The sequence below is a fragment of the Haliaeetus albicilla genome, chromosome Z (assembly GCF_947461875.1).
Source record: "Haliaeetus albicilla chromosome Z, bHalAlb1.1, whole genome shotgun sequence".
Lineage (NCBI taxonomy): Eukaryota > Metazoa > Chordata > Aves > Accipitriformes > Accipitridae > Haliaeetus > Haliaeetus albicilla.
In genome coordinates, this window is record NC_091516.1 from 61504158 (window position 1) to 61529414 (window position 25257).

The 25257-nt window shown below is 43.3% G+C and overlaps 1 protein-coding gene across 6 annotated transcripts in view; it reads right to left on the reverse strand.

The window, feature by feature from the left end:
• PALM2AKAP2 (PALM2 and AKAP2 fusion) overlaps positions 1-25257 on the reverse strand; it is a 272673-nt gene that overhangs the window by 150588 nt on the left and 96828 nt on the right. For 4 of the 6 annotated variants that reach the window (XM_069777057.1, XM_069777054.1, XM_069777053.1 and 1 more), the window contains exons 4-6: positions 10547-10661; positions 9918-9939; positions 1297-1398 (exon numbers count right to left, since the gene is read on the reverse strand). In XM_069777057.1, coding sequence (XP_069633158.1) covers positions 1297-1398; positions 9918-9939; positions 10547-10661 — 239 coding nt within the window. The remainder of the gene's footprint in view (positions 1-1296; positions 1399-9917; positions 9940-10546; positions 10662-25257) is intronic. The other 2 variants (XM_069777058.1, XM_069777055.1) reach the window with 1 other exon arrangement.

The following is a 25257-nucleotide window of genomic DNA, read 5'->3' on the forward strand; positions in this document are numbered from 1 at the left end:
CTAACGTTGATTTCTAAAATGTCTTTATTTAACAAGACCTTATTTACTGCAAAATATACTCTATTAAAACAATACAAAACTATCTGACAATAGAGTTGAAACTGAAAGCAGTACTTGAAGATGACAACCTGTATTCACAAATACAAGTTTTCTGCACACATTTCAATCACAGTGTAATGTGATGCAGTGCTTCACGACAAGATCCTGATGTGCAGATGAAAGGATCTGGCTTCTGCCTGTCATGTGGATTCAGAGGCTGTTCTTTAAAAAAAAATAAATCTTAATAGACTTTGAGCTTGTTTTAAGATGGATGCTTACAGTCTACATTTGAGCACACATGCTGGTGCCTTTTCTTTAACCTACTGCACACATGATACTCTTATCAAGGACTACATGAACAAGGCTTCTGGGTCATCTGAAGCGTGAAAGAAATTATCATTTTCTTGGTGTTGACAAAATGGCACAAAACACACAGGGAAAAGCTTGCTTTTAAGACAGATCAGGGTAAGCACTGGTGGAATGGAAGCTTTTAGAATGGCTTGCAACAGGACTTTGAACAATATGACATATTCTGTAGCTGTGTACAGTGTCTTAGCTGCAGACATTGCTTTGCTACGTTTGTTAACCTGTTCTTCAAGTAAGCCACCTTTCATTCCCACTCCTTGGGACACCTCCTAAGTAGCCACCAGCAATTTGATCTTGAGATAGGGAATACATTGTTTAGAAAAGAAGGATCTTGAAAGTAAGAAAAACATACAGCTTTTAACAATCACGTTGTTACATTTAAGACACATACTCAATTGAAAAACAAGTGTTAGAAAATTCTCTGTATGACTCCAAGCACAAAACATGCCGTAATTCTCCCCACCTTTTCCCCAAGAAGAAAGAATGGCATACAAATAAGTATAAAATGATGTGAACTTTTGAAGCCCACATGGGGTCTTGTGAGTGCCTGTCTGTCTCACGCATCTTAATGGGAGTTGCATGAGTACAACAGAGGAGACAAAACCTTGGCCTAGATACCATGTATTTGTATCAGCAGAGATGGAAAGAACTGAATGGTTGCATGTAAAAAAACTGGATGCGTTTCCTATGCTACTTGTACGTATTCAACTACGTTGTTTTGAGAGTACTCATTGCTGCTCAAAAAGCCTTGACTTATTTACAAAATACAAATCAAATGGCATTTCCTGGCATTTAAATGATATCGGGACACCAGACCCATTAAGGTACTATAACAAAAAAAGTTCATGGCTACTGGACTGTTATTATAATACTTTGTTCCTTGAGACTTACCAGCTACTCTGCTTGCTCCGTCCCACCCAGGAACTGGCTCTGCTGTTCGTGAATAGAGGGTTGGGAGTTCAGGGATCTGGGAGTAAATGTAATTTACTGCATCTGGTGTCAGAGAACAGGAAACAGTTAGATTCGTGCTACGAGCCCCAGTGGCTTCATTGCTTAGACAGCAGAGTGTTGTCAGCCCTGACAATAGTTACTGGAGCTTTGTACTAGATAATTGGATCAAAGCAAACAAAATGCAAAGTCACTGTCGTGTGATTGGTGTTCAATAGACTAGCTGAGGCAGGAGGGAATAGGTCCAGATGACTCAAACCTTATGTCAGTTGAACGCATAAAATTATTTGTCAGGAGGTTCTGGATTTATCAAGTCCATGACCTTTAAAATGGCGGGGAGTGAGGGGGAAGGTAAGGAACAAACCTAACGTGATACCCAGAATACCTGACTTTTCAAATAGAGATATAAAAGCCTAAAAATGCTAGTGTTCACAGAACGGGATGAAAGACCAGCTCTTTTGCACTGTTTTTTTCCAATATTATTGAACCAGCATTTGGCTTTTTGTTCTTAAAGCTGAAATTTAGCTAATAATGAAATCACATATAGATACTGATAGGGTGCCCATTGTGACCTTCAGTAGGCATTAAGTGCCTGCCAGTTCTGTAGTGCAGAACAAACATTAACATTCATTAACAGACCCTGAACTAGTAGAAAGCTATCTTAAAGGACTGACTTGTTTTACATTTGAGGTTATGGTTGTTTAGCATAAGCTAAATATGTTCTTTAGAAGTGACACTAAAGAAATTTACAAATATTTACTGGGAGATGTTTTGTGGCTGAGTTAAATATAACTAGACAGTGTGTATCGTTCTACTAGGATTCAGTGGCTGAGCTAAAAGCAGAGCTCAGAGGAGAGATGTGCAAATAACCAACTTACAGTTCAGGCACGAAACAAAAACAAAAAAGAAAAAAAAAATCACTTTCTTTCCTATCAGCTGGAAATGTTTTCAGTTTTGTATGGAAATGGTTAGATTTCTGTTCAAACATAAGATCCTATCTGGTGTGAAACAGAGCATTCCTTTTCCTCCAAAAGTAATTTGCTGGTACAATGCATGTAATTTAAGTTGTCAAGTCCTCAGTATGGCCCGGTCCATGTGTCAAGGTAGGAGGCAGAATCTGCCTTCCTTGGTGCCTCTTGTTGTTATAAGCAGGTGAGATAGGAAGACCAGCGCAGACTGTAAAAGTGAACTGGTGAAAGGAGGGAGAAAATGAAATGTCCTGTTGTTGACTGCATCTGGTGAGCAGAGATACTTTCATTACATTCCCTAAGGGCTAACACAGTTCTCAGAAAAAAACCCCTAGACCTGGTGGCATCCTCAGCAAAGACATGATGTGCCACCTCTAATTGCAAAGTGTGGTCCTTTGGCAGGAAAATTGGCCCTGGTATTAGTGAAATGGTTTTACTGCCTTAACATCCTGCAGCGGCCACCAGTGCTGCTGGGTGCAGGAAGGTAGTAATCACAGTCCCCAAGAAGACACTCCAACCCTCCATGGAGGACTGTAGGTGACTCAGGTAAGGAGGTCTCCTTTCCCCCTTCCTGCATCAGAGTAGGATGGCACAGAGGCACAGTGCAAATTCATTCCAGAAAGCCATGAAGTTAGTATATAAGTTCAGTTTGTAACAGATGAATTTGAAGAAAAACTTAGCCATGGAAATATTATTTTATTTCATACTTCAGTGGACAAATGGCAGTCTTGGCAAATGGGCTTTTATGTTTTCAATGCATACTGTTTCCTCAAAGTTTTTTATTTTTAGCAGTAGAGCCCAGAAGAAATAAATGTTTAGGACACAGCTGACTGAGCAACGGCCAGCAACAGCTGCTTTCTTTTGCAGGGTTTCTTGCCTCTGATGAAAAATTGGTACAATGCTTGGTGTTGTTATTCTGGGAAATATCACCAGCAAATGAGCAGGCCATTATTGAAAACTGAAGTAATTTCTCAGAAGAAAGAAGTGGGCACTGTGTTTCTGGGCCAGAATAAGAAGGCACTTCGTGTTCTAGAAATGGCAGAAATTTAGTAATTATTCACTCCATAGAGTGTAATGCTGGAGTAGTAGTTTCAGTACACACTCATACAGCGACTTGAGTGACAGACCTATCTGTCCACACGTGGGTGTAATCAATGCAGACTTGTGCTGCTTAACTAATCATCCTTAATTCTTTAGCTGTCCATGAGAATAAATAGGAACAGTTAGAGTACAATTCTCATGCAAGGGCACTGCAGGAGGCAAAATCCTTTGCAAGCATTTGTTTTTCCCCAGAGCCTGTACAAGGAACTGAGATGACCATCCTGGCAGCTAGCATCACTGATATCTAGCAGTTAGCAAGATCAGTTGTACAGCTTGATGGTGAAGCTCTCACTTTGATGTTGTACATGTCTGTGGACCTTAGTAAGTTGGTTTTTTTTTGCCTCCTGCATTAGGAGACAATACCTAGGTAAGTGTTAGGTGTTGTTAATATTGACTCAGCTTAGAAACTTCTCTGGATGTTACTTAGAATAAAATATTAAAAAATTAGCTTCAGGGCTCCTGACAATCTCTCATTGTCCAGAGAAGGTAACACCAGGGTGAGGGTGGTGGGATTCTCGTGTACTTTCTTCAGAAGCAAGTGGTGGTGCCATGTGTCAGAAATTAGGTATTTGACTAGAAGTTGGGGCTTAGTTGATTCTGCCAGTTCCTGTCTTGTCCACCCCCCCAAAGAAACGAACATGCTCATTTCCCTTTATCTCACTGGCAACAAGGTCTGTTTCATTTGGCACCTTTAAAAAGGATATAAGAGATCAATTTTACAAGCAGCGGATAAGACACAAATTAGCATTTTGTTCACATGAGAACTAAGACAGAATATAAGTTTGAACTGACTACATTCAATATCTTCATTTCAACCTTTGCTGAGTTATTAATATCTAAGGATGCCACAAAACATGTCCTGTGGCTTTTTGTACTGCTTGCAACAAACTGTGTTTTAGGACTATGGCACTCTTCCATATTATCAAACAGACAAGTGCTTGGGAAAGCATATGGGACAAGATAATCCTTCAAGGGTGCTTACACAAAACTAAACCTTCAGAACTGCTCAGAATAGCTCCCACGCAGAGGCTTGTGGCCAAATGTCAGACGAGCTCATTTTCCAAGGGCTGGATTATCTTTAAAAAGTCCGACTACCACTAAAATTAGTGGTAGGTCTTCTGCAAATACTGGCTTCCAGGGCAGAGCTATTCCACCTGCAAAGCCCTCTGGGGCTCTATGAGGCTACATCAGAGGGAAGAGAGATTACAACCCTCCCACCACATTTGTAAGACCACAAATGGAGGTTTAAGGAGGAAGCTTTGCTAAAAGCTGACTAGCCTGGCTCTTAGTGAATCATTCTTTAAATTAATGAACCTGCGGGGGGGTAGGGTACACAGCTGACACCTGTATATCCATAAGCAACAGGGTTGATAAGCGCACCTACCAGAGCAGTAAGAAATGCTCCCCAACACTTTCCAAAGGCAAGAACTCTAAGTTCAGCCACCTCAAGTGCATGTATACCTATGTGTGTAATCTGGGCAATGAGCAGGAGGAACTAAAGCTCTGTGCCCAGTCTGAGAGATGTCACAGGAATCACAGAAACTTGGTGGGAAAACTCACATGATGGGAAGACCACAGTGAATGGCTACAAACACTTTCAGAAAGATAGGCAGGGAAGAAGAGGAGGTGGAGTTGCACTTTATGTGAAAGAGAAAATTGAGTGTATAGAGGAGAGCTCTGGAGACCATGCCAGTTCTATTGAATGAATGCCTTTGGATCAAGTTTAGGGGGATTATCACCAAGGAGGATCTTATGTTAGGTATCTGTTACTGACCTCCCAGTCAGGATGATGAAGCCAACAAAACCTTACTTTGGTTGCTCGAGGAAGTCTCGGGCCAACAGAACCTGGTCCTCATGGGTGGCTTCAATTACCCAGACTTTTGTTGGAAAAAAAAAAATTGGTGCTGTCCATCAGGTTCCTAAAATGCATTGCGGACTGCTTCTTGCTATAGATGCTGGACATGCCAATTAGGAGCAGCACATTGTTAGATTTACTGCTTGCAAATGGAGAAGGCTTACTTTACAATGTAACTACCAATGACAGCCTTGGATACAGTGACCACAATGTTGTGGAGTTTAAGATCCTGCTGAGCTCACTGAAGACCAGTAGTAGGACAAAGACCCCAAATTTTAGAAGACCCAACTTCAATATGATCAGAGCCCAGCTGCGAGGGATTCCATGGGAAGCATCCATGGAGGGCAAAGGAACTTGTGAGTGTTGGGAGTTATTCAAGAGTGCTTGCTGAAAGCACAAGAACAGTGCATCCTCTACAAAGGGAAAGGAAGAAGGCTGAACAAAAGACCACCCTGGCTTAACAATGAGATTTTAGGTGCAATTAAAAGCAGAAAAGCAGCATGCTGGCTACAGAAAGGCAGCCAAATAGCCATTGAGGATGACCAGAACCTTGCTAGGGCAGGCAGAGGTGCTGTCAGGAAGGCTAAGGCTCAGCTAGAACTGAAATTGGCCAACAATGTCAAGTGCAACAAGAAATGGTTCTTCATATCTATGAGGAGTAAGCAGAAGCACAGGGAGGACATAGGCCCGTTAGTGAACAGGGCAGGGAAACTAGTCACTAACAGTGCTGACAAGGCAGATACTCTCAATACCTTCTTTGCTTCTGTCCTTACTGCTGTAGCTGGACCCCAGAGCACAAGATCAAGTAGCTAAGACAACTCATTTGTTGACCTGCCAGTAATGGAGGAAGGGCTGGTCTGCAGCCTCTTGCAAGGGCTCAACCCACATAAATCCATGGGTCTTGTCGGAATCCACCCCAGGGTGTTAAGAGAAGTGGCTGACTTTGTTGCAAGGATACTATAATATTTGAAAATCACGGACATCAGAGGATTTCCCTGATGACTGGAAGAGGGAAATGTCATACCCATCTACAGGAAACAACCAAAAGAGGACCCAGGAAACTAGAGGCCCATTGGTCTTCTTTCCCTGGGAAAATGATGGAGTGAGTCCTCCTAGAAACTATTACAAACCAAATGAAGCAAGTGATTGGGAAAAGCCTGCATGGATTTACCAAGGGCAAATCATGACAGACTAACCTGATCACCTGTGCTACAACAAAATAACATCTTCCGTTGACATGGTGAGAGCAGTGGATGTTGTTTACTTGGACTTCAGCAAAGCTTTTGGCACTGTTTCCCACAGTCTTCTCCTGGACAAACTAGCAAGACACAGGTTGGATGAGGGGTCTGTGAAATGGGTAGGTATGAAAATGGCTAACAAGCTGCACTCAAAGGGTAGTGATCAATGGTTTTTACTCAGGTGGCCAGAGGTGCTGTAATTGTGGCAGCCATAGATGCAGATCACATTAAAAAGCTAAACCCCTTCAGCTGAAAAACTATCACTGATGAGTTTTTACAGGTCATGTGGAAAGCACTCTATGAAGATCTGTACTGGACTCCTCTGAGGACATGCTTGTCTGTTTTGCTGTTGGGCTGCATAGCTGGTGATGATCAGAGGAGAGAAAACCAGAAGACTCTCTAAGCAATGTGCTGGGAACTAAACCATCCAGGCCAGGTCCAGGTTTCCAGAGCCACATTTTTGCCAAATATATGCTAATACATACCAAATTCAAACATAGATTTGTGCAAACTATAGAGTTACTGCAATTGTGGCTTCTGTATGTTGGCTGAAGTAGCAGCACGTAATTTGCATACCAATGGCCAAAGATTGCAGAGGACGAATTTACCCCTGAGGCAAATTCAGCAGTCAAGGGAGTTACAGCAGATCTTAATGTGGCTTTTGTTTTATATACACATTGAGCCATAAACATATGCACATGTGGAGTAAGAGCTCTCTCCTTTCCATTTGTTCATTACAGCATGCCTGGTTTTGACTGCAGACATGAGCAGCAGCAAATGATGTCATTCCTAGCATCATCTCAGGCCTTGTTTGATGTAGAGCTTGTCACTGACAAGCCCCCAAGGAGCTGGCAGAAGCACAACTGCAGGTGACAGGGCCACAGCCCCCAGCCTCAGCATTTCTGCTCTGCTTTCTCTTACACAGTGATCTACGAAGGCAAAGTGTGTTCATGTCCTGGAAAACATGGGATTTGTGTTTATTGTGCCTGGATAACTTCAAGCTCAGAAATGCTCATTGCCAAACACAGCTGTTTTCTGGGAAGGGTAGGAAGGACAGAGAGTCACTTGATTAGCCACTGGTGCTCACCACCACTTTTCCCCTTCCCTCGCAGTCTTCACCTGGACCCCTCTGGACTCTGAACTCCCTGCAGTTGTGCTTTCTGCACACTCAAAAGCTCTGTCACCACCATATATATGGCACAAAAACACACACATAGACACAATGGTGAGATAAATCACTTTCTGTCATCGTGTTTAGAATAAAGGAAGGGATGGATGCAGAGCAAACTAATATGAGATTTATGGACTCAAAGTCTTTCAGGATGTGGCAGCAATTGAAGAAATTGCCCCAACAGGTTGGTGTTAGTTTGTGTCTCTGTTTTACACAGCCTTCCTGTATTATCCAATGGCTTCTACCATTTTCCTCTGTAGCAGGTGTTACAGATGATTGCCAGCCAGATGGCTGATCTGCTGCAACAAAGCAAGTCCTACATGTTTTTGAAAGAAGGAAAAATCTATGGTACCAAAGGGCTCGCAGCTAGCAATGTACGTGTTTTCTTCCTGCTCTGATCAGCTACCCTCCCAGACTGTTGTCAGAGAGCAGAAAACAGAGGACCTGCTCAGCTTTCACCATGTGAAGATGTATGGTCACATTACACCCACAGTGGGAGGGCTAACAGGACAGCTTGCAGCCTCAGTCATCCCTAGAGGAGCAGAGTACTGCACTGCTTTGTGGATGACCTGGGCCTGCCTCAGCCCACAAGGACCAGCTGCCGAGAGGAAGAGACAAGATATCTAAAGGAAGTGGTCTGGAAGAGAAGAGGTACTGATTAACTTAGCTATAACCCTGCTCCCTCTGCTTGCACATTTATTCTGGAAGCACTCTCTTCTCTTTGGCATAATCTTGCAGTTTTCTGTTACCCTTCAGAAATCACGAGCTATCCTTGCTTCTGTCTCATCTGTGACGGAGGGATCCACTGAAAGCAGGCAAAATCTGGAGAGCAGTGAGGCTCCTCTTGAACCCAATGAAATACTACATTGCTACAAGAAAATACCCTTGGGGACACTACCTCTTTGTATTTGCTAGCTGGGGCTTCCTTTGGTTCCTGTTTTATCACAACGTGGATGAAGAGGCAGACTGCATCTTGCAAGAGTCATAAAAGCTCCTGTGCACTTTGGGTGCTAATTCCTGTAGGCACCATTCCTCTTTTGGAAACTCACCAACAACCATGGTGAAACTCTGCGTAGGAACAAAATATTTGCCATTCTGGATTTTTATTTACTTTGTAGTAGCCAGTTTCAAATGCTCCAGGAGGAAGGAAGAGTAAGTTCTTACCATGGAGCATCCTATCTGGGACTTTTTTTTTTTTTTTGACAATGGCATTTAATGTAAAACTTGAATTACATTGCTAACAGAAGTGAAAATTTCTGAACTAAATCTTCGAGTTAAAAAGACAACCTTCTTACTAAGTAATATTAATCACCTCAAAATGACAGCTCCAAGTCAGCTCATATACTAAATATTAACCTGCCATTATGTCCCAGTGCTTTAATGTTAGGATCATCCTACATATCCCTCATCTGTACTCACAATACAGTTGGGCATGGCTTTGTCAGCAGCTGGAGGAGCTAGTCTTGACCTCAGTATTTTGAATCTTGTCAGTTCAAAGACATGTACTGAGAATGAGTGTCTAGAGCACAGATTTATCTGCAGATGGATCAGCATGATATCCTTCCTGGGTCCTAAGGGCCCTGGAGAAGCACTACAAGGGTCTCTCTTACTTCCTGGAAATCAACCACATTATTTGCTCACTCAGACACCTCAACTTATAGCTTAGTATTTAGACTGATCATGCATAGTGTGACACTGAGTGTACAAAGTAGGAATTATTACATCCTCATCCACCCATGCAAGGTTTTCCTTCTGTAAGAATCATCACACAGAGAGTATCATTCATCAGTGAAGTAATCTAATTTTAATAGTTGTTCCTGTATATTAGGAATAGTCCTCATTGTATTTAACTGTTTATGAACAGAGCTTGAGCACATACAATGGAGAAGATTGACCACTGAGAGGTGAAAAGGAGTCTGCAGTGCAGGGCTATCATGTGGTGAAAGGGGCCAATAACAGAAGCTGTACGATGTCTGTTTTAAGTCATCCTTGCTGTTCTTTCCCCTTGCTTCACAGAAGAGGTGGAGCTCTGCCAAAGGAGTACTGTTTCACCACAGTAGTGATGTTTGTGCTTGCACTATAGCAATACCAAAGAAAAAGGCTATGGCTCTAGCAATAAATCAGAAACATATAATGAAGAGAACAACTCCCATGCTGTAAACCTTTACAACAAAGCTATAGTAACAACTCTTGTTAAATCCAAAGCTATACAGTAATAAAAAGGCACTTACCACCATCCTGGTGTGAGAAATTCTGCGAAGGGAAAAAATAAGACATTTGGTTAAACCTTTTATATGTGAGTATAATTTTAATGAAGTCTTGATTTTTATGCTAGGCTCGCTTTTATGGTTCTTTGTAATTTTTAAATGGGTAACTAGGGATGTGGCTCCTCATGCTTAGGTGCCATTAGGGGCTGAGGGAGAGGACATGGTGTAACTAAAAGGAGAACACTGCTGTTTGTTGCAAGCTGTAATGTTCAGAAGTACTTGTGGTGAATGCCACTATCTCTGGGTGCCACTGGGAGCAGGGAAGTTTGAGATGCCTTTCAGGATCCTGCTGACATCTTTCAGTGGGGCTGAAAGCTCACATTGTTTCCCTGCAGATAAGCTAGGGACATAGTCTCTGAAATCCCCTTTCAAAGAAAGCTGGAGTGGGAAGGGGAAATCCAAATAACCCAGTCAAAATAGATTTGACGCCTCTGTATCTTTTCTAGTCTTGTTCATCCTGGTTTGAGCTACGTGCTCTGCAGCTGCCCTCAATCTTCCCGTAAGTGCATGAATTATAGCTGCTGCTTTCAAACAATGCTAAGAGTCTACCTTGGTTTCAATCTGTGCTTGAGTGCCTTTTTTTTTTTTAATACCTTTTGCAAGTTGTCGAAGGATTTCTCAGTCTCCTTCAGTTTCTCCAAAATGATTTGTTCTTTGGCAGATATTTGGGATTCCTCACTTTCTAATTTCTGTATTTCTTGTTCCAGCCTGTGGAAGACATACAGACATGCACATACACACAAAAATAAAACATGTAAAAATTATTTCAGTAAGCCATTGTTTCCTAGGTATGAAGTAGCATTTCAAATGTCATCAGGAACAACTTTCACTCTTGTTATTCACAACCGGTTTCCTAGCACATGAAGGGTACGTGAATGATTTGTAAACCAGACATCTATTTAAAAGAGACACAGTAATTCTCTTATTATCCATTTCTGCAAAAGCATGTACAGATTGACTAAAAATACACCTCGGTATGCCTTCACCCCAATTCTGTAGCACCTCTCAGATATGCACTTCCATTTTAGAAATCACAGTACGGGATATAACCGTAAATGTGCAGTAATAATTGGAGGAATAGGTGTCTTCTAATGCTTCTGTACTCCAGACAATGAAACTGGAAATAGTTGTTGGAAGCTGGCAGTCAGCCAGTTGTGTTAGGGGTTTCTCTTGAACCAGTACTTTGCCCATTCCTGACAGTAAAACTTTGGGATACCTATCCATGCTTTCTACTGTTACCGCATGATACTGGGGACCCCAGAGGCTTCAGGTAATAAAATACACAGGCTGCTCAGAAAACAAACTTATCTTGCTAGGCAGTAAGCATTCAGTACTCTCATTTCTCTTGGTGAGACCTAATGGCACTCACTCCTTAAGGTGTGTTGATTGTGATTTAGGATACACTTTAAGCCGGGTTAGATTCTCCATTACTTTAACTCAAACCTCCTTTTATTGACATGGTTTATGCAGGTGCAGTAATATTCCCTCTCTCCCTCTATTTTTCCATGTACCACCATCTTTATTTTCTCACTTTTGACCAAAAAACCTCCATCCTGTAATATGAGCTAAGATGAACACTTTTGAGCATGGATACTTACCTAAAACTCGTCTACAGAAAGAACTGTAGCTTCTCACAGCTTGTTGGACCATATTTTTTTGAATGTGACAATTCAGCATTGCCCAGTACTTTCCTCACCCATGGCTGCTTGCTCCTGCCTTTCTGCCACCACTCCTCAAGTGAAGGATCAGTGCCTTGATCCAAGCCAAAGGGACATATTTTCGCTCTTTCCCAGCCCTGCTCAGCCCTGGACTTCATTACTGCTTGTTCGATCACAAGGCAGAGGGCGAGAAGAAGGTGACAGTGAGCAGCCAGGGAGGAGGGAGGGACGGATTGCTCCTTTCAGGGGCTTGACAGCGCGAGTTGCTTGTGAAATTCATGTGTCTAAATATACATGCAGGGGTCTAACTTAAGGCACCCACCTGGGAAATTTTTACCCACTTTCTAATTGTGCAAGGATGAAAGATGTGTGGCACTTGCTGATAATGCTTTTCATTAGAGGGAGGCAAAAGTATCACAGCCTCAAGTTGTTGCAGATGGAAAAAGGAAGATTTTGCTCTCCTGAAGTATGTGAATACTTAATGGTCTCAAATTTGTGGTGGCTTGTTGAACCGCTGTTTTTCTCTCTTAAAGGCAACTCCCTCATCCCTGAGTTGAAGTGGCTTAATTCCAGTGGTTTTAAAATGAACTGTTGGAAAGTTCTGCTCCAATCCATTTAATATTTTCTCCAAATCAATAAAAAAACTTAAAAAACGCAAAACATTTTGAAACAAAATATTTAGTTCTGCTGAAATGGAACAATCTGATACTGGATTGATATTCCCCCTCATGTTGTCATTCAGGAAGAATGCTTTCAAAAAATATTGTTTTATCTTGACTTTTCTTCCCAGGAAAATTTTAAAAATACCTAGTGAAGTGAAAAAATAATTTGTCACTGAGGTCAGTCATTGTCATACTCCTACTTAATGAATTTAGAAGTCAACAGGAAGGTGGCTTCTTTTGCTTCCCTATCCCTGGGGAACATTAGTAGATCCACATACATTTATACTTTGCTGATAAAGACATCTGAATTATTCTGCTGTGCTGTCTGCTGAAATTACATTGTGGAGCTGGGTGAGGTGGGGTTTACTGGTATATTTCTTTTCTTCCCAAGTTAATCACTAAGCAGCATTTTCAGGATACATATTCTGTATCCTGGTACATTTTGCTCGCTATATGATCCAGGAAAAGACTGTAAAATGGGAGTGCATAGAAGTCAGCAACAGCAAAATACAGGGGAAGAAAGAAGTCCTTTTTCTTTCAAATGAACTGGACATTAGTTAATAATTTATGACAATGAAAACACGGTGAGTATACGTGGTGTGAGGCAACTGATGTTGATGTGAGTAAGGTTATAAGCAAGTAGACTCCTTGTAATTTGGGGTGATCATAAGAGCACTATTTTTTGTGCACCAGCTTAAAACTGTAGAATGTTTGTCATGAATTTGGTTTGGTCATCCAGAGAAAGTTTCCTTCTAATGCATGCACATGTGCACTTGCACATGCACACCCAGCAACTGATTTGATTTATATTTTCTTACTTTCTGGCTACTTGCTCTTTTGTTTTTACTTGTTTATGCTGCCTTTATTCTCCTCTCCTGGTTCACTTCCTCAGTTTCTGCTTCCTTTGTGTCAGCCTACCCTCACCATTAAAACAAGTTGGGCAGATACAGCACTAGGTTACCCTACTTTGACAAGACATCTTGTGGTTTTTTTTTTTTTTTGTGAATCTCTTCTTCAGTTCCTTTTAGAAGTGGTATTAACAACAACTTGCTAAAGTGGAAAGGGATGGAGACATAGCTGCCAGTATTTAGAAACATGGGTGAAGCTGGTAGGGACACAGATTTCCTATGTGACACTGAATAAGAATGCATACAAACTTATCCCATAGGTGCAAATCGACCTTTTTCCACTGAAATCAGTGCAGGCAGACTGAGATTCTCCTAGGCGTTGTGTAGAATGGGTCTGAATACCTAACTGTGGCAGTAAAAATACAGATCATTCAGCCAGAAGGTACCTGTTACGTGGCACAGGGGTCATATACCAAGCATTAATATCCACAGGAGGTTGCTTTACACCTTTTTGCTCCATTTTATACCACTCTTGTCTGTACCCTCTAGGCTTAAAGGCTGAGGTAATGCTGCTGAAGTGCTGAGGTAACAAATACTCAAGGGTACAGTTTCCATGTGAGATGTTGTATACATTCATCAGTAAACCACCTGGGCACCACAGACCTCACTGGAAAATTTGGACCTAGAGTCTTCACCACTTCCTTTGGCCATTTTAGCTAGGGGCCAGCAATGTAAAAATTAAAATCATAATGCAAACTAAAGGTTATTTCACACATCTTATTTTTTTAGTGAGCTTCATATGATCAGAATTGCTGAGTGATAAGAACTGCCTGCTTTTTTGGTAACAAGAGACAACAGAGATGCAAATTTGGCCTGAAAACCAAAATGCAGTAATATCACACCTGTTTCGAGCAGCATGCTACATAATGGTTTAAATAGTAATAAATCCATTCAGAACGCACATGTACACATATGTACATGCACAAAGTGCCTACATTCTTCCTGTGTAAACCTGTTAAATATTGAATAATGTCCTTTTCTTCTAGCCCAGTTTAAAAAGGATGTGCTTTAATTGTCATCTGACACCTGGCAAGGAAACCTTATAATTCCCTTGTTCCTGGCTTCTTAGCAGATTTCAGGCTGGCATTTGAAAGACGGCCACAACAATAGTCAGTTAAATAAACAACTACATATCTGGAGTGCTAAAGGGAAAAAAATAAGAAACAAAACGGACCTCCAGATGACGTAGAAGTGGTGTAAAACAGACAGTATTCCTGCTTATTGGCCCAAGCAGTTAGCTGATCACAGAGATTTGCTAAACTGTTTATACAAGGAGTAAAAATGGCTCAGGGAGTCCAGAGTTGCTTTGGCATGAGTATGTTTTTTTCATTGGATGTACATGGAGCCCTATTTCCCCAAATATCACAGAAACAAATGGGAGATTTTGCCAGTCAGAAAGCCAAGCCTGCCTGGCTACTAGTCTGTCTGTCCTGTAGCTTTCTTTAATGGACAGCTGCCATAAGCACCTGAGGGTATAACATGATTTTCAGTGGGGCTGAGAGAAGAGCTGCCCATGTAAGCCAGGTGACCCTCCTGCTCACATTAATGGTGCTGGCCTCCTATAAAGGGGAAGAAACCACAAACAGCAGAAGGGATGCTGTCTCTTGGACAGTATTTTGCTGTTGTATGGGGACACCCTGATTCCTTGGTTAGTAAGATTAAAGGCTCGTAGGATAATTCAGGCTGGAAGTGACCTCAGGAGGTCTCTAACCTAACCTCCTGCTCAAAGCAGGGTCAGCCATTGAGATCAGATCAGGATGCTCATGGCTTCTTCTAGCTGGGGCTTGAAACTCCCTAATGATAGGGGGGTGGGGGGAATAAAAAAAAAAATTAAGGCTACATGGTCGGTAGCTATCAGACATCATGCCCTGCAAAATTCAGACCAGAACCATTCAGTACTGCAGGGAAGGGGGTGGAACAGACTGCTAAAGGAAGTCTGGTCTGTGTGTTTGGTGGCATTTCAACCTAACCAGGTGGCTATATGAGTGTAGGCAAGGCACCCAATGCAGTTTCTGAGAGGACTGGAGGCAGAAGCAGCAAATGAACCCTCCTGCAGAGACGCTGTGATCAGGGACCAAAGGAGCTGTTAGGCAGCACAGAAGACTAATTTAGGTGATAAAAAGGGGAGTTAAGAAGGGACATCTAAGAAGTGAAGAGGCAGAAGGAGATGTTTGGCACTGTGGTACGTACACATGTGCATTTATGTTTAGCACTCAGTACCCTGCAAACATTATGCTTGGATATAGGGCTCTGTTTTGTGTTACAGCCTGAAGGTACTGAATGCTCTTTCTCTAGGTGAAGGATTTCCTCTGTTTCTCATGCTAAGGTGTTGAAACCCGCAGACATGGGCTGTCATTTTCCTCTCTGCTGAAAGGCAGAGGCTGTTCTGGCACAAGGTGCCTTTACCTCGACCCCAGGAGGGACCCTGAGCAGGATCCTGCAGGGCACTCACACAGCTGGTGCAGAGTCACACTGCTTTGCAACAGGAGCACACAAATCCCAGGTAAGCAGAACTGTGCCTGAAGAAAACAGCCTCCTCTATCCAGCTAATTAACTCTGGCAGACATGTGATTTCTAGAGATACCTACATTTGGCTCAGCAGTGTATTGTTTTTTGGGGTGGGATGGTAACAGCATTATAAACAGGGAGAACAGCTGCAGGTTTATAGACCACTTTAGCCTGTACTAGCACTGCATGCTGGGCTGCACCTGAGAAATACTCATGTCATTTCTGCAGTGAAGATAGAAGTGTAATAGAAGTTATGTCTGCAGCATACACACTGACATGTCGGTGGAAACAAGAACATTCATCAGCACTAATAAGGAAAATATACAAGTATTCAGAACTTAAGAGGAAAACAGGAAAGACCTAATCAGGGTAAGCACTTGAAGGGAAAAGGTGACGGATGCATATGTAGAGTGGGGGATGGCTCATCTGTAAACTGATTATTTTGCTATTGCTTGACTGACACCCTACATCAAGCCTATATAAAAGGCACAAAAAAGACATGACCTGTCTATCAGTAATTAGTGCCAGGTCTCTCAGAGCTGAACATCCTGAGGTGTTACAGCTGGTATTAAAACGGCAGATTCACAAGAAGAAAACTGCAACAAAGCCCTCTGATGCTTACTAAACAGAAAGTAAAAACCAAGTTTAGGGATAACTCGGCTTGCCTTTAGGGATGAAACTGATCTCTGCACAAACTCCGTGCCCGTTTCAAGGATCTTGCCCTCTCAAAGCTTTTGACCATACAGAAAAAACAGAAACTGAAATTTAACGTGCAGGATCCAACCCTTCTGTGAGCAGATCCATGTGCCTTTTCCCACAGTGCAAAAGAGCACTGGCAAAAATGCTCCACCCCATGGGCCTCTCATTACCACTTCTTGGTCACTGTAAATGTTTTTGGGGCAGAAGGGTACCTGTTAGCTCGCCCAGGTTCAGAATAACCTTAGAAAATGAACTTGCAAAGGGAAAGGGTTCTCCCTGCAAGATGTGTAAGTTTTGCGTTGAGGCTCTTGAAACCAGCAGAACTAGGGAAGATATGGGGAACTGTATCCTAAATCCCAGTCCAGCACCTCAGTCCTTGACACGCTTCCTGTACCCATATCCACTGCCAAGCACGAGCAGCCTGGCTGTAAACCAACATGCCTAAGAAACTGGAGCTGAAACCTACATGCCACAGCCATGAACAGTGCCTTTCATCTGCTGTAGGGGAGGGGGGAATCACTGACTAATACTTGATTTAGTTTCCACATTGGCTTAGTTTTCTTAGCAAGCACTGGCAGTTGTGCCAAAGCCAGCTGGACCATTTGTAGATGTCACTGTATATCGACATACAGCCAGTGCTGATGGCAAAAAACCTGCTTGATTTCAGGTCTCTTGCAGGATCTGAAATGGGATTCCAGAGCTAAGTAATTCAATGCTTCTTAGTTTAGTCTTTCTGCAGAGCTCATCCTTTTTGAACAGCTCACCCTCAAAGAGGAAAGCTGGCAGTGCACATCTTGTGATTTCCAAAAGGCTGTTGTTTACAGAGTGCAGCTGATAATCAAACATAATTAGCATCTTTGAAAAGGCAAAACCTCTGTGTCTTGAAAGACTGGGAATACATTATCACCAATCAATGCTTGGAAATGAGATTCAGACATGATGCTGAATGAGTTGCTCTGGTAATCTATATGAAACTTCCTGGATACATAGGAAGGGAAACCATACCCTTTACCAAGAAAAAGTTGCATCCCAGTACCAGCTCATGAACTTGGGAAGAGAGGAAAAACTTGCTGTAATTCTCTTTGCTGTTTGAAGTAAATGTATACATGTGTGCATAGAAAAAGAGCTGTATATTGATCTTTTACATCTGCCTTGTTTAGGACCAGGTTAATCCCTGCTGGGTTAGACAAATCAAGGCCAGCAAGTCAAGCACTGGTCACAGGATTTTTTGAGCTAAACATGATGATGTGTAAAACCCAACAATCATTACCCTGATCTAGTTAGTAAAATTTTGCCTGCTGCAGGTATAGAAGGCTTAGTGTCAACATAACACAAATACTTTGACTTGGAGTTGCAGAAGTTTGATGATCAAGTCCCTTTCCTTGCCAAAACAACACTATTTGTATATTAATTTTTGTCCATGGTTTGCCTGATGCAGGGTTAAATCTCCCAAGCATGGGCACCTCCAGTGCTCTCTGGGATGACTCTTCTTCCAACTGCAACAACTTTTTCATGACCTGCTTTTTCTCTATTTTAGAAGGATGTTATCTCATTCCAGTATCATCCTCATATCACCTTAACACACAACTTCTTACCCCCACGGCATTTACAGCCCACACTTGTTTGGGGACTTTTATAACCGTGAGCCTTCCAGGGCCAAGTTCTTCCAGTCTTCTTCAAACAGGAGATATCTCCAGCCTTGGAGAGACTGCAACCTTAAAAACTTCCCACTCTCTCAGGAGAGGGCAGATCACTGACTGGAAATCAGTGAATCACTGTGCCTTGGATGCTTGCCCTTACAGCATAGGAGCACATGGCTTGGCCCTCCTTTGGGAAATAGAGGGGAAAACGGAAAAAAAAACCCAAACCAAAACCCTGGTCTGAACCCAGTCCCCTGGCCAGTGGCCAAAGAGGTGAAAGAGCAGAGTCCACTTATTTTCTCCCTGTCTGCTTATACTGGAATATTTGGATCTGAAAGCTCCTGTTTGTGCTCCTGACCAGCTCCAGGCAGGACTTGGCAGATCTGACTGAACCCCTTCATTTCTCTGACCAGCCAAGTAAAGACCCTGAGAGCTTAATCCACTTTGGCAGAGTCTGGCTTTTGAATCATCCAGCTCTTGGAGCATTTGTGTTTAAAACAAATGGCACAAATGTCCTGGTTTCTCGGCCCAGCCCTGTGAGATGAAAATGGACATTTAGGCTCCTCCTGGTAAAGCTGGGTTTTGTTTTGCATCTTCACCATTACTATTGTTTTCTTCTTCCCTCCCAGCCCAGACAGAGGGCAAGCCTCCTGCTTCTGGAGCCTCTTGGTTCAGTGTCCAAAATATTAAAATAAAGTAAAGGAATTGAGAGCCACAACTGATATAATACACTCAGGCTGCACAAAACCAAACACACAACTCTCCATGTCCAGAAAGACAGGGAGTCGCACCAGACAACGTACGGGACTTACGCTGCAAGTACAGGGGCACATCGTCTGTGGTTCATTGTTCAGTACTTACTGGGATGGCAGGAGGAAGGCAGGGAAGATAAAATAGTCATCTGAGAGAGGACATGTGCACTGTACTTTGTAATTGGAAGGTGAAGGTGCAAAGACTCAGGGAAGACACAGAACCCTGCAGAAACTTGCTTGGTCTCCCACAGCTTTAAGTAAATTTGGCAGTCCAAGCACCAGGAGAGTTGTCCCTGTGATGCCTGAGGACACACAAGACTACAAGAAACAAACATACCCATGTGGCCTGCTATCGTGAACTCCTCTCCCCCTCCCATGCTGTGCTTTGCTCCTACCATTGAGGTGTACTGCAGTGGACTGGCCAGGCACTTTGAGCACTGGGAATAGGCTCCAGAAAGGTCACAACGATTGTGGTGGCACCTGGGTTTGGAGGGCATGTGTTGCAAGATGTGGTCCAGGCAAATGAGGGTTGCACGGGCAGTTCCCTCCAGCACAAAGTCCCCATACATGGCAGCACGCACTCAGAGACTAGAAAAGCAACACAGGTGTGGCCAGCCCCGTGAAAAACAGTTTGCTGGCACATTGCAGCTATGCACATGAAAATTCATTTAGGTTTAGCAACAGATGCCAGCAGTTCAGCTGTACAGTGGACTGTGTTATTTATATCTTGGGAGAGGTCCAAGAAATAGAGGGAGAGCAATTGGGGGATGACTTTTGAGTGCTCATTCTTCCATAGTGCAGCAACACTGGCTACTGCAGCATTAACCAGGGTAGCGTGGATGTACAATCAAAAAGAACGCGTGACCTTATGCAGCAGCCATACTACAAACTGCCAAGCAAGGAGGATGTTTTTGTGCAATTCCTATATGTACTGGTATACTGGAGATACACATTCAGTTACCTAGCAGCATTTACAGGGAAGGCAGGAAGCCTGGAAAAGGGTGTGAGTTTTATCTCCACCTTCTTTTTTAATGAAGGGAAGAAAAAAAAAAAAAGAAGTATTTGCCCTGAGGAGATTTCAGGCTCCCATGTACAGACTGGGAATACACTTTTTGTCCGCAATTTATACTATCAGCTGAGAGATGAGCTGCTAAGGGTCATGGGGAGCTCAGGGCAGAGCATGAGCCAGGCAAAACTGCCTGGTGGAAAAGGACCTGGGGGTGCTGGTTGACAGCTGGTTGAATATGAGCCAGCAGTGTGCCCAGGTGGCCAAGAAGGCCAATAGCACCCTGGCCTGTATCAGAAACAGTGTGGCCAGCAGGACTGGGGAAGTGATTGTTCCCCTGTACTCGGCAGTGGTGAGGCTGCACCTCGAGTACTGTGTTCAGTTTTGGGCCCCTCACTACAAGAAACACATTGAGGTGCTGGAGCATGCTCAAAGAAGAGCAATAAAGCTGGTGAAGGGTCTAGAGAACAAGTCTTATGAGGGGTGTCTGAGGGAACTGGGGTTGTTTAGCCTGGAGAAAAGGAGGCTGAGGGGAGACCTTATTGCTCTCTACAACTACCTGAAAGGAGGTTGTAGCGAGATGGGGATCAGTCTCTTTTCTCAAGTAAAAAGTGATAGGACAAGAGGAAATGGCCTCAAGTTGTACCAGGGGAGGTTTAGACTGGATATTAGGAAAAATTTCTTCACCAAAAGGATTGTCAAGCACTGGAACAGGCTGCCCAGGGAAGTGGTGGAGTCACCAACCCTGGAGGTATTTAAAAGATGTATAGACGTGGTGCTTAGGAGCATGGTTTAGTGGTGGGCTTGGCAGTGTTAGGTTTATGGTTGGACTCGATGATCTTAAAGGTCTTTTCCAACCTAAATGATTCAATGATTCTATTACATCAAATTTACACTCCTTGGGTTGCAGCAGAATGGCCATAAGGATACCCTGGGAGCACCTCCAGGTTAAGTGGCTATCCACAGCAGAAACTTCAGACACTGGCTCTTCAATTTTTATCCTTATTGAAAATTACAGCTGCTTCTGGAGGGGCTGCAGCAGAAATGCAATAAACTTCTGCAAGCTCAGAGTGCAAGAGTGCTGCATTGAAAAGCAAAACACATGGGAGGCTGGGTTTAAAGGTAGCACTGTTAGTTAGGGCTGGAGTGGGCGCATGGTCTTCTGCCTGCACCTCAGGTCACTGCAGCTTTTTCCTCAACCATCTGCTCTGGCCTCTTGCCCTTGGACTGTGAGACCTGGGTAGGTGCTCTCTGTGCTCCCGGCTGCTCTTCCCAGGGAGCTGACAATGGTCTTGCACAGTGAATCTTGCAGAGAGCAGCACTCCTGTCCCTCTCAGTCACCCATGGGCCACTGCAGTGAAGGGCAGAGGCAGAGAGGACAACACAAGAGGAGAACCTGGCAAGGCTCCAGGACATCAGGATATCAGCTCTGGTGGTGATCCAGAGTAGTGTTTGGGGACTTCGTGATACTTGTCTGCTCCTCAGCTGTGGAGCACTTTTGTACCTGAAGTGTCCACAGGACATGCTTGGGCAGCAAGCGAACTGATAGCAGTTATCTGTGGAGCACAGGAATCAAGAGCAGACACTGGATGGTGCCTTAGAAGCATGACAGGTTTTCCCAACTTGTCCTGAATCCAGCTTTCCTCTCTGGAGCTGCTCAGCCCTGACTCCTTTGCTCTGATTTTAATGCTTCTTCCAGCATCCACCATCCCTCCAACCTTGTGAATCAACTGTAGCTGCATGCGTGGACCAGAGACAAGTGTTGTTGTGACTTGCTCTCAGTTTCAGGTAACCAGAGACCTACAGGTTCCCTTGATTTAAGCTAGCTCCTCAGCCCCAGCACACTGGTACTGTTTTCTGCTAACACAGTGCAGAAGACCAGAGGACAGGCAAACATGTTCTGTACCAGCCTTGTCCATCTCCTTCTCCTTTCTTTTTCCTCCACCTGTTCTCTTTCCTTTTCTACATCCTCTTCCTGGTGCTTGCTGCATCCTTTCTCACTCCTGTGCTGGCATTCCTGGTGGATCCCATCCCTTCATCACCTTTCCCTGTGCCCCATGCCTATCCTTCTGAAATCTCCTGGCCATCCCTGCCTCCCTGCAACTCCTCTGCTTGCAGCCTGTCTCCATTTGTTACTTCTCCAATCATATCACTTCCTTTCCTGTTAAAGCATTATCCCCACGTGTACTGTCTCCTCATTGTCCTTTCTCTTTTTCTCCTCCCTCCTTCATGTAAGCCAAGGGCATTCACTTTTGACTGTTCAACCAACATTTGTATCTGCAGGCTGGCTATCTTGTCACCTTCACTAAAGGTTGCGCTCCTCAGTAAAGAGGTGTTCAGAGCACAGGGGGTTATGCTTCACATGGGACCAAGACCCTTTCCAGCTTCTAGGGCAAAGTGTGCGTGCAGCTTTAGAAGTTCTGTAAGTATGTTACAGAAAGGGGAAAATCTAAGCATCAGCTGCATCTGATGGGATCACCCCTACTTCAAAGGAGGAAGTCCATGTGTGCCCACACTGCAGTGTTATATATAACGTACTACATATTATTTTTTATATATATTTATATATAAAAACATATAGTATGTTATATAACTATAATTCCCTAAAAATTTTTACTCACCTTCTGGTGCATTTCTGTTTATCATAACCACTGGGAAATGACGATACAGGCTGCATGAATGCTGGCATTGATGTTGAGAGATGCATGACCGTCCTACCAGCAATGGACAGCTTGTTAGTACAATGCAATTTTCAGTCTGTGTATAGGAGAACTTTCACATAAAAGGGCCTGGAAGGAAGTTCATGAGTCCACCAGAGAGAAAAGACTTAATGGGTTTTGGAGACACTTGATAATATTTTTTTCCCCTATATCTTTCCTTAAGCTGTGTGTGTGGCCTTTTTGCTCAGAGAAGAGTGAATGCAGAGGAACAATGAAGCTAGGGCCACGAGCCCATGCAGTGCACAGCAGTCCCAGGGCTGTGCTAATCTGCAGCTCTGATTATCCAGGGTGAAGCATGGGATGTACATGATGTGGAACGTACATTACTCTGCCCCTCAGTGGGGACGCTCAGAAAAGCCATTTTGACAGTGCCATACAAATTCCAGCAAAGACATGTATATCCAAACATTCTGAGGAAAAAGAAAGTCTATCATTTTACAGAGCTAGCAAGTGACCTAATGAAAAGATTTTCTCTGTAGCCAGTCTACATACAACAGACGAAAGTGTGTGCTGCTGTTTTTTCCCTTCCGAAATTTTTTCTCAAATGCACTTTTCCTCTCTTGCTCAGCTTGTAATGACAATTCTTTCTATTTGTTTTGCGCCAAAGATTGGGGTTTTTTCAATCTCAAGGATATAAATACTTTTGATGTAAATATTATTCTTCCTCTGATGTACCTGTTACTTAGATTGCCTGGAATGGGTGCTAATACAACGTAGCAGTGATTACATCAGCATTTGCTTGTTTCTCTGCACTGCCACATAGCTCTTAGCAAACTCAAGATCTTTGTTAAGATAAATAGTAGAACTGCAGGAAAAAAAAATCACGGACAATTCTAATTTTCTGGTTGCACAGATAGTTGATAAGATGTAGAAGTTCTTTAATGCCATGAAGATGTGCACCAAAGTTTCACTCTGAGACTCATTGCAAGTGTTGTATCTCTTCTGAAGAAATTATTTGAAATGATGCACTGAGCTACACTATATTATCTCTGGTCTTACTGTTCATGCAAGGTGTCTAGGTAAACACCAGCACCAAAAAGCACAGTATTATCTGCCTACTGTAATGCCCATTCAAGTCAATGAGAAGATTAAGGGATGTTTAAGGAAAGTATATACTAGTTGTTGACACATATGTTAGATATGTTACAGTCCAAGCCTAACCAGGAATACCTGAGAGCACACCTGAAAATGCTCTGATTTCTGGATTTGCCCTAATACATATATATGTAGATATGTGCACACCGAGTCAAAGACAAGCTTTTTTCTTGTACAGGCTTCGCCCCGCCCCCCCCTTTGAATTTCTTGTCTTCCTTGAATTCCTGCACAGGTTATTTCCATGCCAGACTCCAGCTCAGTCTTCTTCCTCTGCTGAGGCAGAGCACTGGCTCTGTCCAAAGTCAGTGGCAGCTTGTTCCTTGCTGCTCACAAACCAGGTTTCCATTCCTTGCAGGTTTCCCATTTTGGGTATTTTGAATCCCTGCCTGCCCCCATCATGTGTGACTTTGAGCAGTTTAGGAGCACACGCAGATGACTCCTGCATATGGCAATCTGATCATCACTGAAAAGGTACAGCAGATATTTACTAGAAAAGCAATGTTGACATAAATAGCAATCATGGGCTAGAGTTGTCTGTTTTATCCCTGCTGTAGCCTCCAGTAAATCACTTTGCCTCCATTTCCCCACCTTGATCCAGTACATTTTGCCAATCCTATAGGGTCCAATCATACATCAGACCATACTTATCCCTGGTAGATCTGTTAGCTGGTATTATTAATTATAGATGCTCACTGTACATGTGAGATTTCTGTGATTTTTGGTTTGACTTGACTCAGATTTGCTGCTAATGACTGCACAGACTTTATAATGGATGTCTGGTGCAAACAAGGCATTATCTATTTGCTTTCTGCAGTGGTGGCTTAAAATGTGCTGTTTCAAGGAACATGGTACTTACAAGCCTACTTGTTGGTCTAAGAAGTAAGTGCTGCCCAGCATCCAGCATTCTGACCTAAGGTACCCCATGTGATTGACTGAATGTAGTCTGAGAATAATACTAAAAATGAAAATGAGCCCCAGAGGATTCAGGCTGTTACACTGAAAATGTGAAAACCCAACCAAAGCATTATAATTGGTGTGATGACACCTCCCCTGCATCCTGGCTGTCATGCGGCTGCTAAAGCACAACTAGTTTACTGCCATGGAAAGCTGCAAGTTACAGGGATCCCATCTGCCTCTTTCAGACCTTTTTTTAACAAACCATTCCTTGCCTTTTGTGTTGTGCTTTAGTCATGACTGCCTGAACCCGTAAGTGCCCTCAGAAGCCCTTGACAAAGGAGTTAGATGGGTATGTGCAGCTGACAGTCAGTGTGCCTCAGGCACTGAGCTTTATTAGGTCCTTTTAAAAATTCCCCGTATTATGTGGCCCTCACAAATACACACATGCCTTCCCCTGCACTGCTTGCCAAGAGTGGCTTGGACAGCAGGGACAGAAAAAGAGCAGCGAGGCAGGAAGGGGAACACCCAGTAGGAGCCGTTACTTGTTTTGTTTGTTTCTTGATGCAAACAGTTTCTTGGATTCTGTCCTCTGCTGTCATTTACTTACAGGAACTCACAGTCCATTTTTCCAGGGTGAAGGCTGATGTGAGGCGAGGAACGTGTCCTGCGGGAACGGACAGACTCTCCACTAGGAGCTGTGAGGGATGCATCAAGCTGCTGCCACCCTGAGCACAATGACGGCAGTGTCCCGATCCTGCT